The following is a 16490-nucleotide window of genomic DNA, read 5'->3' on the forward strand; positions in this document are numbered from 1 at the left end:
TGCAGGCTCCTTGTCCCCGGCTCTACGGTTACATTGCCATGGAGAGAGTGCCAAAGAGAAAGAGACTTTCCCATCAGTCAGTCCGTCGCCATTTTTTCGTTTTTTCTCTCCCCCTCTCTCTCTCTCTGTCTCGCTCTCTCTCACAACTAACCTAAAGCCTTAAATCATGGCTGTCGACAGGTTGTGTTCGCGTGAACTCCCAAGTCTCTTGAAATAAAAAAATACCACACACAGTTAGTTTTTCCCCAGAAACATTTCAGCGGTACTCATAAATCATTCAGGGTGCACGCCTCAGACTGTAATGTAATAGGGTACAAACACACACTACTGCTTCTAGAGCTGCAATTCAACTTCTTCCTCCAGCTTGTAATTTTCTGAACACTTGTTGGGAGCTTGAGTATGTGACACTCCAGTAGATTGTGGCACTTCTGTGTGCTGTGTACCATGCCTTCCTGTTTCTTGTTTAGTTCACCGACTTGAACGTTTAGTGCTACTGCTAGACCTGAGGACCTGGCTTGTGTATCTCTACAGCTGTGGGTTCATACCTTGTGCGTGAAGTTTACTTTGGACTCCAGCGTACGTATGAGATGGTTGATTTCTACATGCCCGGGCATGTCAGGCTGTAATCTGACCCCCTGTCGTCCGAAAGATTGGCCATCTAATCCATTGCGAAACTTCCCATAATCCATTTGCCGTGGTGGAAACAAAGCACAAGCCCCAGCAAAAGCAGCTGGCACCCCACCCCCTCGCCCCCACCCCCCTCACTCAGACACCCACTCACTGACCTAACATCTGCAATAAACCAGGATCAACTAATTCACATGTCGGAGAGATATGAAAATCAGCAAAGAGACCAAGCGCGTGTGTGCACATGTATGCGCGTGTTTGAGTGTGTGTGGCTATATACTGTACATGTGTATGTGCTGACCAAGCAGTTCTTTACGGTAACAGAAACAAAGATATCTTGAAATGGTGGTTGAAATAAACACATGTGGGGGTGCGTGCCAGTGTGCGTGAGCATGTGTGCATCTGTCCACACAGACGTGCATGTGGTGCGTTTCAACGCCGACATAGAGCAGAACTGTGAGTTATTTAGTTTGGGCACGATTCTGCAAGAACACCCAGTACAGTACAGTAAACGGAGGCTTTATCCTGCAGCACTGGTTGAGTCTGGGAATAACATGAGGACTCAGTGGTAGTGCTGCTCTGCTCGCTCTACACGCAAGGAGGGTCCCTCTGCCCACTTCTTCACCCACAGGGCTGAGATTGTGCTGCTCTGGGCTCTGGGCTGTGGGTTGTGGGACTTGAGGACTGGGCTGAGTGCGAGACTCAGTGTGAGGGGCAGAGGGCTGTAAAAGGGGCCGTGGCAGAGGCCAGCGGCGCTGTTTACTCTCCCAGCATGGCCACGGCGGCACTGATAGGATTACAGGTCACACCAGAGAGGGGAGAGCCAGGGGAGCCCGCGGCCCTCTCTGAAGTGGCTTAGTGTTTCACCCCCACTCTGGATGCGCCACCGGAGGATGTTGTCCACACAGCCCACCGATCGAGAAGACAAATAAACAGAACGCATGTTTTTCATGTCTCTTTCGCCCCTGCCCCATCACCTCTCTTTTATAATCTCTCTCACTCTCTCTCTTTTTTTTCTCTCTGTAATCGCTTTGGCAGGACACGGATACCATTTACGTCAAGTGGAAACGGTTCGATCCCAGATGTGACAGAAATAGTTTCACTGAAACAACACCATGGTGTGGTTCAGCACATGACACACTGGAACACAAACAAGGTTCCTCAACCACATACTGTACATTGGTGAGACAACATTAGGAATCAAAGTTGTGTTTTGTGTGTGTACAGGGTACTGTCACACGGAGAAAAGAAAAATAAAGAACATCGGACGGAGAGGCAGAGTGCACGGAAGAGAGACAGAGAAAGAGAGAAGTGATTGAGGAAAATGTGAGAGAGAACACGCTCTTGTCTTGGGGCCCTGGCCAGTGCGTGCCTTCTCTGTTTATTGGTAGCATATTTAGAAACAATTGCACCACAAAGCTGGAGGCCCGCAAGCAAGCTCCTCTCTTTTCCAGACCTCACAAAGCACCCAGAGGGAACACGTACTTGGGTAGCAAGTGCAGTCATTGAACAGACACAAACAATCATAAACAACAAGGACAATGCACAGACGTCTATTTCCATTCAAACTTTGAGCAGTTGAGCCATATCTATTACTGCTGTGTGTACTGCATTCAGGAGTGGAGTCTGTCAGGTAATTGTTGCCCTGTGGTCTATCATTTTTCTTCCACCAGAGAATAACCCTTTTGCCTCTCTGAAACCTGTTGGAACTACTACCCCTTACAAAAAAAGTGATCTGCCGTTGCAATCAGGATACTGTCGATAGAAACTACTGACATACTAAGTCCAATGCTTTTAATGGGTGTTCTGAATGCACACAGAACTTATGTGCAGTTTTTGTGTAATGACTCAAGACTCAAGTCTTTTTTTGAAGTTGTCATATTCTCAGAGTGTAGTCATTCTCTGGAGAGCCGCGGACTGGAAGATGGTTGTAGCGTGTCTGCTGTATATGTGACAGAGCAGGCTCTCTTCCGGAAATACAGCTGGGATGGATTTGACTCTCATCTTCAAAAGAAGCAATGAGTCAAAAGCTCTGAGAGAAAAAAGATGAAAAGATAAATAAAGAACGGATGCGAGCAGGATTTGCCCACAGCCGCACGCAGCCACAGTACCTCAAACAGAGCTCTGGAAAACTCTGAAAAAGACTTTTATTAGATTTTTTCTTGCGATGAAAAAAATGAATCTTTTACCAGGCAGATAAATTATAAATACACTCTAAATTACAAACAACACATCAGATTATTAGATAATCTAAGATCCTCTGTCTAGGTAACAGAAGGGGGTCACAGTTGTCCTTTGTTAATTGCATTGTAATTAAACACAAACAGAGACTGGGCCTTGCGATGGAACTTGTGCCTTGGCAGTCGGAGAATCTGGGATATTTGGCGTCAGGCCGGCAGGCTGGTCTTGACTCCCGGGGTCATGGAAGACAGAGGGGGACGGTGCCCACATGAGAGACAGGAATGCTGCACCTCGCTTTTGTCTCGCGTCCGTCATTAAAGCCCCCTCTATAAATAGCTCAGCGCTGACTGTAATCAGATCCATGCCGAGCGGGCCTCATCCATCCCTCTCAGATCTCGCCGAGAGACGCCGAGGGTCATGGCCGAGGGGAAGCGCAGCAGCTCCAGCGCAGCGGCTCCAGCGCAGCAGCAGCAGTTATTAGCTGCCTCCCTGGGCATTCTTGTGGGGAGAGGGCCGCTCCAAGAGGGGAGGTTTCATTTCATCGGAATTCAGCGGTAACGTCTTCAGAGAGGCAAAGATCCAGGATGTGGTGGTGTGTTGTGGTGTGGTGTGACGGAGAGGGAAGGGCTGGCTTTTTTTTTTGTAGAAGAAGAAGAAGAAGAGAGGAGAGGGAGAAAGAAAGGATGACAGACGGCCGAATGAAAGGAATAGAGAAAGAAAGAAACTTTTTTCTCTTTGTGTGTGTGTGTGTGCGCGCGCGCGTGCTTGTGTGTGTGTGTGTGTGTGTGTGTGTGCATGTGTTTTGTTCTTCCTGTCAGGAGGGTCAGGGTAGAGAGACGAAGGGGCTTGGCACGGTTTTGGGGTACAAGCGGAACTTTCACTTTTGTGCAGCTTTAGCCCCCGCCATCCAGTTTTAACAACCTCCATTGTCCCAGTGGCAGTGGTGAGGAATAGGCCCAGTCGAAGGGCCTTTGGAGGTATGACGAGGCCCCTGCACCAGGGCCAGAAAGGGCCTGATGATCCACGAGGAATCGGGGGCCACGGGGCCCACCCCCACTGCCTGGTTTCTCATACTGTTCTTAATGCCCTTTTTGTGGTCGCGTTCAAAAGATGAACAATGGCTGTTGTTTGTCGGTCCACAACCAAGGATGGTTTAAACTTAACACGTGATCCTTTCGGAAAATGCTCTTTCTTTACAGGCGACGACATTGTGTGCGTGTGCCTTTTCTGATGCTTACTCTGGACTTTGAGAAGTCTAGAGTCTGTAAAAGATTCTTAGCAATTGTGAAATTGTTACCATATTACAATATCAGCATATATACCAGACATACCCACAGCACAGGCAGACATAAGCAAACTTAAAGCAGATGTTGATTAAGACAAAATAAGGTAGACTTTTTAAGGACCATGCATGTCAATAATTTCTCTGGTTGTCTGATCAGAATGTATACACAGACACAGAACATTTCTGTGATTTGCCTGCAGGACACAAGAGTAATACTAGTAGTAATAATGCCAAATAGTAGCTAGTGCTAACAGTATCGCATCATCACTCTGTGTAATTTGGTTTTCCTCTCTTGAATACTGAGTGACTTGTCAGTGTGATTGCTTCACTTGAATTGTATACTGCTTCACTTGCAAGTAGTTTTTTTTTTCCACCAGCATTTGCCAAACGAATCCATGCAAATGTCTTTGGCCTTGCCTATTTGCTTATTTAAACAGCCCTCAGATAATTAGCTGGTGGTATGCTGTTCACGGCCGTCTCTCCTGTGCTGGCTGCCTGGTGAAGGGTGGTGACTTTCAGTCGAGGGGGTGTTCGGGGGCCTGCCATCACCAGCTGCCTGGCAGTGTGCTGGGACTCACGCCCCGGGGGGGTCGCGCACCCCTCTCACCGGCCCAGAAGGCAATAGAGGCAATAGAGTCCAATGCTAATGTTTCGGAAGGCTTTCACAAGGCTAGCGCACATGAGTTGATTACGCCAAGGCAGGGATCAGGCTCTCCAGAGCAGAGCTGTGTGACGTGAATGGATTCACACTGGCTGATCACACTGCCTGGCGCTGGAGGAAAGGAGGCTCTGTCTGAGGCAGCCTCTTGAGAGTCACAAGAGGAAGATTGTTTATCGTGCTTTGTCACCACAGAGTTGCTTTGACTGATGAGAACAAAGCAAATCAAAAAATGATTTGTTAATGTGTTATGGAATCTGACTGGCAAAAACAACTGGCCGAGTATGTGTGTGACGTATATTTGGCTGTCTATTTGTTTGAGACAAGAGAAAAGAAATGAAAAAAAAAAAAAAAAAAAAACTTGCAACTGCTCTCAGATCAGTGAGGCTCTGTCAGGGAATGCCTGTGGCTGGTTTCTAGGGATGGCCGCAGACACCAGAAACACCTGCAGACACAACACAATGGTTAATGCCAGCCACGGCAATAAATCTCCAGGACCTAACAGACACACACCCTTACATACACAAACACTAACTCACCCACACCCACACACACACAAACACACACACACACACACACACACACACACACACACACACACACACACACACCAACTGTCAACCGGAAGCAAAGCCAAACTAAACAGGCTTTTGGTCCACCTGGTGCATTGTTTCCACCCCTCTTATCTCCTCTTTTATCATGAACACCTGCCTGCTCCTATTTGTTCAATTACGCAATGGGCACGTTATTTCTTTATGGTCTGAGTGGATAGCAGCCTCTCTCATTAATTTAGTGCTCAAAAAACAGTCTAAAGACATTTTGTCATTTTCATTATTTTTTCTGCCTTTCTTCCTTTCTTTCTGTATTTTTATCTTTCACTCAAGTGATTATGATGGGCTGTGGACTTATTTGTATCACTCATGAATACTTAAAATTAGGTCACAATTATAAGAATGGTGTTCTCTGAGAAGGCAGATTTGGAAATAAAGAGTTCTAACATTCCAAAACACTTTCATGCCTATGGTGAGTTGAACTAGATTCGGGACTTTGTTGGGACCTCCCTCGTGGGGCGTGACTCGAATACACATCCCGCCTCCCCCACGCGAAGTCAGTCTGTCCCGAACGCACAAAGGCTATTCAAAGCCCGCCCATCTGGCGTGGCTCAAAGCGGGGGCAATTTATAAAACCCCCTCACGCTCAAAAAACTGCGTGTGTTTTCATACCACAGAGCCGAGAGAGCAGAGAGGATGCACGTTTGAATATTTAGCTTAAAAAGATTTAAAATAGATGCGGATCGCATTTACTTTAGGTATATTTTTTACTTAATGTATATCAACATGTTGAAAAGTTACGGCAGGAAAACGGTGCTCTGCATTGCAGGAGCGACTTTTGTCTGCCTGGTTGTACTCCTGGTAGTTGCCCAGCAGCAGCGACTACAGGTGGATGAGACGTCCAGGGAGAGTGAAGTTGGGATGCGCTCACTGCAGAGTCTCCGCGACTTGGGTGCAGAGTCAAGCGCGCTGACGGATTCAGACTCGCCAGTTATTCAGGGACAGCAGGACAGCGATGCCAGGAAGGGATTCTCTGCGTATTTCTCCAAGTTGACTCGCGGTAGGAGAGAAGTGGAGAAGCCCACGCTACCAGCCAACGCAGCGACCAATGCGCCACCCGCTGAAGACATCAGCGCGGATGACATCTTCATCGCGGTCAAAACCACGAAGAAGTTTCATCGGTCGAGACTGGATCTGCTTCTCGATACATGGATTTCAAGAAATCTGCAGCAGGTAAGCGACCACTTGCCCGCTAGCTAAGTGCATTTTTTTTGTTGCCCGATTCAATTGTTGTCCTGCATATGTCACAAGTGCACAGATGGACTCAGAGTCCTTCGTAGCCTATCTGTGGCAGCTGTCAGAGCCCGCATCATTGTTGCCACAACATCTGTTTTCGCGAGACCGAATTATAAGCGTTTATTGTTGTCTGTGGAAATTGAAATTTCACTATAATGGACTTTGGTATTTTTTCCCACGACAAACACATGTTCTCAATACACTGACCTTCTGGAGAGGTTTACACGAGATATAACCCTTCTTTTGTGTGACCGTTCTAAATAGACACCAGGGTTAAGATGACAAACTCCTCCGTTCAACTGATTTTTTTTAGACCTTTTTTTCACTGAAAGACACTTTTGGGAGAAGCCCCCCTGTGTTTCTTTCCTTCTCTCTTTCTCTCTTTTTTTCTCTCTCTCACTCTCTCTGTCTCTTGCTCTCTCTCTCTCTCTCTCTCTCCCTCTCTCTCTCTTTCCTTTCCCAGTCCTCCCCCATTGTTTGGGGTGTCCCTGTGAATGCACTGGTACCGCGGATGCATCACAGAAGACGGCTTCAGAGCTGTCCCCCTTCCAGGGGACTAACAAAGCGTCTTTCTAAAGGCCAAAGAAAAGCTTTTTCCCAGTCCCTTGTCTCGCACTCTCCATGGGAACAACGGTGCCGGAGCCCAGGCTTGGGTCAAGCAGGCAGGCGATGGGAAAAATTGTGGGGGCTTCGTTAAGGGGATGGCGGCGCGGACAAAGGGAGGGAAGCATAGGGAAGTCTACGCTGTGAGCAACATGCTGAGTGGCACGCAGTGTGAAAAACACAAACCCTGAGAACCAGGCACTCTCTCTCCTTTTTTTTTCTTCTTCTTTTTTTTTTTTTTTTACAGTCCCTGCACAAAGACACTCTCAGCCCCCGAGACTCTCTGAAGGGAAAAATAGAAGCCAGTCAAAGTGATTTTACCCACCACCAAGAGTTGTCGCACACTGTTATTCAAAAAGTCAACTTAATTCGCCTCGGCCACAATCACTTGCCTTTTTTTTAACATCCAAATTCTTTTCAAGCCCAAGCTAACTCGTACGCTGTTCTGTGAGGCATCATTAGAGTGTAGCATCCCTCTCAGTCTCAGCAGTGCAAGCTGTGTGGCCCTTCACTCCTCTGTGAGTCCCTCTGTTGCTATAGTTCCAGAAGCTCTGGACAGCTTAGGAGCTGAGACTAATGACAGCCTGCGATAGATTCCCACAAGTCTTGAGGCTTAGCTAGCTTACACCTAGGATACCTGTCAGTCAGTCAGACGGCTCCCACTGTATCCCCTCATCAACTTCCCACATCCGTTGATCCGGACGTAACCACTCTCACTTTTCCAGGTTAATTCAGAACAGCAGCAAGTGTGTGTGTGTGTGTCTGTGTGTGTGTGTGTGATTGCATGTGTGTGTGCGTGTGCTTGTGCGTGTGTGTGTGTGTGTGTGTGTATGTCTGTGTGTGTGGAGAGAGAGAGAGGGGGGGGGGGGGTTATGAGGATGATGAGTCTCACAGGGAAGCCATGACAGTCTGAGTTCCCACTGCACAATCTGCCTGTAATACAAGTGGATGATGTAAGTTAAACCACTACACTCTGTGTGTGTGTGTGTGTGTGTGAGAGAGAGAGAGAGAGAGACCACTTCACTCTCTGTGTGCGTGTGTGTCTGGTGTGTGTGAGAGAGAGAGAGAGAGAATGTGTGTGAGAGAGTGAGGAGGGTTAACTGCAGGGCTTAATGTGGCAGCTGGTGCAGCGCAGACATAAAAGAAGCTCCCTGCCCTAGAACACAAGTGGGAGTTGCTGCTGGATAGGGTGCCAGGTGGCTGTAAGCTTGGAGAACAAAGCCTTGGTCTAATGCGCATCCATAGATGCCCTGTACATAGGGGCCGGCCCATGTGAGACCACTTTCCACTTGTGGTTGAGGAACACCTGAGTTCATAAAAGCGCAATTAAGCACAATTTGGGAAAGCGTTTCGGGATTTCGCGCTGGAGGAGCCGCTTGGCACTGGGCCACCGTGGCGGGCGCTGAGGAAATGTTTTAGTGAGAACGCTCGGCAATCATGTCTTAAACATCAACTTTTTTTGGCCCCTGTGGGAACAATGAGGCCAGATGTTGACAGTGGATGTGCTTGATGGGCTGTTTGTGAGGTTTTTATTTTCTGATATGCCATTGTCAGGGTAGCATGGCCTGGGGCAGGATTAGTGAGAGACAGATCCACCCTGTTCTCAGAACAGCTTGTGTCGGCTCACTGCTCCTCTTTCCAGGTGAGGTGGAACTTCTTTTCAGGGGATGTTTACATGTAAACACTGCTAGCAGATGGGATCTGAACTCCCTGATCATGCTGAATAGGCCTGTCTCTCAGTATCCCTGGGAAAAAAACAGATGAATGATCAAGGTCAGTTAGACAGTAAAGTCAGACAGTAAAAAGTAGATTTGGATGTTATATCCTATAACTGTAATAAAATAATTGACCTCATTTTCAAATGCCCCTGTAGAAAGAGCTTAGTTACTGACATTCCCTTGAGAGTGAACTCAACTTTATATTATACTTTATTTTAAGTGTTTGTGAAAATGACTGTGGTCACACAGCATAGAGCAACACAATAAAGTCATTCTAGTGCAAAACAATATGCTGATGATGCTGAGTGAGTTTTTCACTCTGATTCACTGCTGTTAGGATTGTTTAGCACATCAGCTCCTTGCGTCCGGTGTTTCTCCAAAGTTCCCCCCTGGAACAATGCAGCTTCCCCAGTGCGGGAGCCACACAGCAGTGAGGGAACAGTCTGTGCAGTGGTATCCGGTGTCCAATTACACTCCGGCCCGCCTCGGCTCTCTGTTTGCACAGACACATGCAGAGAGAGAGAGGCTGCTTTGAGCACACAGGGGCAAGCACAACCAGGCCCATGCCGCAGTATATTGATGGAGGAGTCTCTCGGTAGCTGTTCCATTAACATCATCACCATAAATCTGAAAGTGACTCAGAGAGTCCAGACCCCCCCCCCCAAAAAAAAAGCCTGGGTAGAGGTTAAGGGAGACAGGGGAGAAAAAAAAGCTGGCTTCTATGTTTGGCTTGTTGGCCGGTGGACCAGCCCTGGCAGTCAGGAGAGGGAAGTGTGGTCTTTGGTGGCTAATGAAGGGAGGGGATTGGCTCTTCCCTTTCCTTCCTGGAGAGAGCTGGAGACAGCCAGGCTCCAGACTCCAGGCTGGGTACGGGGGCAGAGACAGGGCCCTGCCAGGCTCCTTCCTGTGGTGGGCAGACAGGGCGCACTCGCCCAGCCGGCCCCTGCCCTCTCCTTCTCGCCCAGTGTCATTTCACATAGTTTGCGTGGCAAAAGCCCGCAACCCTTTCATGTGTGCAGGGCTAATCAAGCAACGATAACAAACTACATTTCCTAGTCAAGCCGACGTGTTATTAATGATGCAGACCACGATGCTCTGAGACTGCTGTTTTTTAGTGGCTAAATTCGAATTCTTTTATCCTTTTGACTTTTTTTTGCTGTGTATGAAAGAGAGCATGAGGGAAATTGGTAGGAAGAAAGAGAGAGAAAGAAAAAGAGGGAGAAAGAGAGTGGGGAGAGAAAAGAAAGACAAAAGCATCATGCCCTGTGGTGCCCTTTGAGAGGGTCCTCTTTAGTTAACCGCGGCAGCTGTATGTAAATGACTGCAAACATATTTAGAATTTACCCAGTGGAGGCTTTAGCCAGCATGAAAACACACCTCATTGTTCTGCTGAAGAGGGCCAGAGAATACAGGCTCCGAGTGGGGCGAAGAGGGAGGGAGGGAGGGGGGGTGGAGGAGGAAGAGAGGGTGGTGGGGGATTTGGGGGAGGGTGGTGGGGGGACGATGGGGGTGCGGTTGTGGGGTGAATGACCACACACAGATTTCAATTTACTAATCAGCAGTGTGGTTGTGCGCTCTCCCCTGCGTGCTCTGTCAGTACCCAGGCAGCCCTGGCAGCTGCCCTCGGTGATTAGGCAAGTCCATTCAGTGGAACTTTTAAGCAAACAGCGGCAGTCTCCCTCTCTCTCTCTCCCCGTCCCCCTCACCTCCCTTCACTCTGATCCCCTTTAGCGGAGCCGCCGCCGCCCGCTTCTCCCTAAACAAACAGCAGGCCCCCCAGGCCCCGGGCCCCGAGGTCCGCACCTCACACAGCATCTGCTCAAAGTTTGCTCTACCAGCCCATCAAACACACACACGGGCTCCGCAGTATTCAAGGTAGAGCAAAGGAGTGTGGAGAGAAGAATGGATGAATGCAGTCGTGTTTGCTGTGTGTGTGTGTGTGTGTGTGTGTGTGTTTGTGTGTGTAAGGGAGGATGCCTCTGGCATGAACTCATGTCGGTTTTCATATGACAAAAGAGCACTGAAGTTATCAATTAGGGGGGAGTTTGTCTGAAAGAATTGTGTGTGTCTGTGTGTGTGTGCGTGTGTGCGTGTGTGGGTTCGCTTGCGTGTGTGTCAGAAGTAAGCATTGACACTGCACTGGGCCTACGCCTGTCAGGACACGTGTCTGCGACGGCAGGTGCTGTCTCACCTGAAGTGAAATGCAAACAGATTAACGGCGCTTACACACACACACACACACGCACACAAGCACGCACCCTCACACAAACACAAGGGCCAGGGCAGGCGGCTCTCTTATCAGGGCGGCGCGAGGCGTGTGGGTGAATGGGGCCCTTTGAGTGGCTCCAGTGTTGAGTGGTGCCTCGCACCTGCTCTGTCTTATCTACCACAAAGGAACGCTTAATCCTCACCCCGCCATTTAAAGTGTGCCGGGACGGTGGCTCAGTCCACCCAGTCCTAGCCTGTTAACTTAAACCAACCGGCTGCTGCTGCCGCTGTACTGTCAGTTTGAATGGCCTGGTGTGCATGGCTAATGTTTGGTAACTTTTACTCTGGGCTAGGTGCACAAAGAACTTCCTAGGTTCTATTTTTGTGTGTCTTGGGAATGTCCTTGTTTTTTTCCCCTTTTCTTTTTTTTTTTTTTTGGAGGATGTTTTTGATCTGTGCTGTTTTTCCCGTATCCCGTTTTATACATCTGAAGTTGAGTTTGAGTTTGAGTTGGGGTGTGGGGTGGATTTTGGAGAGGCGGGGTGGGGGGGGGGGAGGTTGTCTGCTCCCCTTCTTTGTCCTGTGTCTGGGATGCTTTGGAGTGCCAGAGAGGTTGCCATGGAGAGTTTGAAAGCCAGCACAAGAGGCCTTTATCTAAGTGAGTCTCCCTTGGCTTGTTTAACTCACTGAGTTTTCCATGGTGTAAAAAGGAGAAACAATGGCTCCTAATCAGACAGAATTAGATCTATGGCGCACAAAGACGGCGGGGACGTGGTGTGGAATTCGATTTCGTTTGGGGTGCGCTCATTCACACACACTGCAGCGTGGAGTCATAGATTGGGGAGGGGGAAACTTGTTTTAGTCCAGAGAAAGATCTGAAAACATGTCTGATCTCCTCTTTCTCCTCTTTTCTTCTCTCCAGACATACATCTTCACGGATGGCGAGGATGAAGAGCTGAAGAAGAAAGTCGGTATGTGTGTTTTTTTGTTCCCCTTTCACTTCAACATCTCTTCCCAAAACAGGGTCCAGACATTCTTGGCCCTTTGAAATGTGCATATTTTCGACTTTGTGAAACCATCCACCTAATCCCCCGTGAAAATCTTGTGCTAAGCTCCTGGGGATAGCTAGCTCCCTCTCCTCCTGTCTCTAGCCAGGGCAGATGGTATTAAGGCGCCTGATTTGTGTGATTGCTCAAGGGATGGGCATTAGTCAAGTTTAGCATGAAGGCTCAGCCTCTGTGTCTCTCTCTCCACTGTCTCACCCATGCAGGGAGCCACGCCATCAACACCAACTGCTCAGCAGCTCACAGCCGCCAAGCCCTGTCCTGCAAGATGGCCGTGGAGTACGACAAGTTCATCGAGTCCGGGAAAAAGTAAGTTGCCCACTCTTTTGACCTCTATAGTTATGTCTTTACATTTTTTTTTTTTTTTACTTTTCAAGTTTGGCTTGAAGGAAGCACAAAGTGGCATCTTATGATAAAAAAAGTCTGATAAGTAGAACTCCTGATAAAAAATTCTGATAAGTAAGAACTCCAGTGACAGCATCAGAGATGTCCTATTGGGGTAACTGTCCCTCAGGGGTGTCCCCGTCTGACAGAGACACGCTCTAACCTTTTATCTCCCTCCTGCAGGTGGTTCTGTCACGTGGACGATGACAACTATGTGAACGTGAGGACACTGGTCAAGCTGCTGTCCAACTACCTCCACACCCAGGACATGTACCTCGGCAAGCCCAGCCTGGACAGGCCCATCGAGGCCACGGAGAGGCTAGGAGACAACAAGATGGTAAGCGGATCTGAAAGTGACGCAACTTCCACATGCAGTTTACTTCCAGTACAGGAAAGGAGAAGTGGCCGAGTCTTGTAGAGTCTTACATGGGGTCATTATGTCAACAGTGAGGGGAAGAAGTGTTCACTGGGCTTTCCGTTATTTCTATTTTCAGAGACCTGTTAACTTTTGGTTCGCCACCGGAGGTGCAGGCTTCTGCGTGAGCCGTGGCTTGGCTCTGAAGATGAGCCCGTGGGCGAGGTGAGTCAATATCTCAGCGCTGCTTTAGACTTTGTGATTTAGATTCAGTGATTTCGTGATTTTAGATTCAGTTGAGAGAAACTCAACACATTCTGAGACTAACACCCCCCCTCCCTCCCTTCCCTCTGCCCTCTCAGTGGTGGCCATTTTATGAACACAGCAGAGAAGATCCGTCTCCCGGACGACTGCACCGTCGGCTACATCATCGAGTCCGTGCTGGGAGTCCCTTTGACCCGCAGCAACCTGTTCCACTCCCACCTGGAGAACCTGCAACAGGTGTCCAGGTCTGAACTCCATAAACAGGTGAGAGCCCATCTGTGGGAATGCTTGTGTGGGTCTCTGGTGTCTTCAGTGCAGTCAAAGTTCAAAGTACTTTATTTGTCATTGTCACAAAAACAACGAGACAGTAGAGGCAGCAACAGACAGCTAAAAACTTAAGTTGCTGTGGACATTAACTGTCACAGCTAAATAATAATAAATAACAATTAATAAATAGATAAATTAATATCCCTGAGTAAATTAAAAAAGAAATATATATACATTGAGGTGCATCAATATGTGCACCTCAATGTATATATACAAGATGTCACTCTACCCCATCTCTAGATGTCAGTCCTATGTGGGGAAATCTGTTTCGTGTGGGCAGGATGTTCATGTTCTGTGTGTTGCCTCCCCCTCAGGTTACACTGAGCTATGGAATGTTTGAGAACAAGAGGAATATCATCAACATGAAAGGAGCTTTTCCGGTTGAGGAGGACCCATCCAGGTGAGGGAGAGAGATGTCTCATCTTGTTGCATCAGATGTTCACATCATGACCTTTGTAAAAGCACAATCATCCAAAAGGAGAAAAAAAAAAAAGAAATGCCACTTCGAATTTTTTTAATTTAAAATTAAAATAACGGCGTATCCTTCAACTTCAAACTACAACTGGAAATGAATATTGTAGTTATTTATAGTATATAAAGTATATCTTTGTCTTTGTCTTTGTCTGTTTACCAGACCCACTCACCTTTGTCTTTGTCTCTGTCTTTATCTGACAGGTTTAAGTCAGTGCACTGTTTCCTGTATCCGGATACTCCCTGGTGTCCTCCTCAGGTTGCCTACTAAGGGCGACCGGCTCCTTGATTGGTATCCTCGTCCCGACTCTGCCTCGGTATCTGACAGGCAGGAGGGACCCGTGTGGTATTGGGACCATGCGTGTACGCTGCACGTGTGCTGCAGCGGCGCATGGCCTCTGATGTTCTTTTTTTAATCTGGGCTGCTGTGCGGCCCGCCCTTTGGACACTTCCTTCCCGGCTGGTGCCTGTGCTTCCCCTCTGCCCTGACTCAGGGTCAGTGGAGTGAGGCGCAGACGCCCCCCTATAGCGGGGAAGGCGCTTTTTAGCGTTGAAGCTTCGCAGGCAATCAATTGTGCTTTTTTTTGGTGTCCTAAAACATTAATTGCTTGTAATTTCTCTTTTTTCTTGGTATTTTGCAATTCTCATAGAATGTACTGTTTATGCATATATCCAAGCCTCTTTGCCAGCTTCATGTGCGTCGTTTTTTTACCCCATTTTATTTTTTGGAATTCTTTTAAATGTTTTATTTTTACCGGACTCAGGATTGTCCTTTTGGGTTCCGACTCATGGAAAAGGGTCTCTGTTGTAGGGACTTGGGGAAAAGGGTCTCTGTCTTAGGGACTTGGGGAAATTATTTTATACAGGGGATGTTCATGAATATTTGTTGTGGTTCTATCATTTCAAAAGACTCCGGACACATATATTTACATGAAGTTTAACATTTGTGCTTTGTTGTTAAAATGTCAGTGTTATAGCTAAAGTTAGTTTTTCAACATTGACTTATAATTTGAGCTGGCAATAAGCAGTTTTCTAAATGTATCCTCAGGTTATGTCAATCTGAGGTATATTGGGACCAGGCACTTTCCCTTCCTCTATTGGTCTAATGCATTGATGGATGCATTGGGTTTATGTCAAGGCTGAAAAATGCTAAATGTAACATAACCCAGAATCTCTACATTTTCTTGTGCTATTTAATGCCATTCCATGCATTTGAAACAATCTTAGCAACATAACTTATAGATATACTTAGAGATTTTGATGTAATGTCACGATCCTTTGCTTTTTTTTGCTCAAAGATATATTAATGTGAAAATTGCACAGCTTGACTGAGCTGGTTGTTGCTCCGGCGAAGCTCTTCGTTAGAAGTTGTTTACACCTCGTTAGCAGGTGATTAACAGGGTGTGCCTTACGCAGAGCCCCGACACCTATGCACGCTCCACAGTCTGAAATGGATGCATAACTTTATCTCAATCAAAGGCAGCTAAAAACCTAAAGAACGCACATGTTTAACCTAGCTGTGCCGATTTTCTCAGTCTTTGCACAATGTAGTCAGATGGTCCATATTTGCCCTTTGGTCATTTGAATGGATGTCGGCCATGTTTTTTAATTTCCCACTGCTCTGCTCCCTCTGAGCTTGTGGTTGGGATTGAGAGCTTCGCTGGAGCAATGCTGGTGACACATGCACACAGGTTCCCTTCCTCTGTGCAAACGACCCATATTGGGTTTCATTGTATATCTCGTTGTAAGGCAGTAATTATTTACTGTGAATTGTTTAAAAAGGTTGTATTTTGTACATAAATGTTTAGGTTGTGTATGCATTGATTCTCTTGTCAATTTTGCGTCAGACATGTCTTTGACGATTTAAAAAAAATGATTTTCTAAAATGTGCTGATATAACTTATATTCCAGTATCTGGATTCTTCGACTGAAATGTTTGCTTCTCAGGGATTGTGTCCCTGGTGTTGCTACCATTGAATTCTCCGTGGTGCCAAACCACTTAGCTTTTTAAATAAAGAAGCATAATCGCTGAGAAACATTGCCATCTTTGTGTGATTATTTTTTTGGGGGCCTTGTTTAGTAGGCAGTTCATATTAAATGCACAGACATGTTGTGACAGAACTCAGGTTGGTACGCAGCCGTTATTCACGCACAGAGAGAAAACAAACAGCCCTCCTGTGGCTCACAAATGTTGGCTCCCTCCCAGGACTTAAATTGCCCCGCTAATGATGCACACTTTCAGCGAGGGGGCTCGGTCAGATCCCCGTTTATTATTCTTCAACACTGGATATGGGAAAAGGACATTGTTTTAACAAAAGATTTTCAAGGCAAATAAACAAGCAGCCCACAGCAACATGTGTGAACATGGGAGATATGTTTAATAACAGGGAGGCTGCTGTGACACTTCCCCATGACCGAGTACCAGCCACGCTGTTAAAGGTTTATTAAAATAGAGAATGTAATTACAGCAGATGATATGATATGAGTGGGATACAGTT

General features: G+C 47.2%; 1 protein-coding gene across 1 annotated transcript; it reads left to right on the forward strand.

Moving 5' to 3' along the window:
- The first annotated feature begins 5519 nt into the window (after window positions 1–5519).
- lfng (LFNG O-fucosylpeptide 3-beta-N-acetylglucosaminyltransferase) lies at window positions 5520–16028 on the forward strand. The gene is made up of 8 exons (XM_012816785.3): window positions 5520–6535; window positions 12050–12098; window positions 12398–12500; window positions 12759–12912; window positions 13070–13155; window positions 13293–13458; window positions 13836–13921; window positions 14197–16028. The coding sequence occupies exons 1-8, from the start codon at window positions 6077–6079 to the stop codon at window positions 14261–14263; spliced, it is 1170 nt and encodes a 389-aa protein (XP_012672239.1). The 5' UTR covers window positions 5520–6076; the 3' UTR covers window positions 14264–16028.
- Window positions 16029–16490: the final 462 nt, after the last annotated feature.

Source organism: Clupea harengus, chromosome 1, assembly GCF_900700415.2.
Source record: "Clupea harengus chromosome 1, Ch_v2.0.2, whole genome shotgun sequence".
NCBI lineage: Eukaryota > Metazoa > Chordata > Actinopteri > Clupeiformes > Clupeidae > Clupea > Clupea harengus.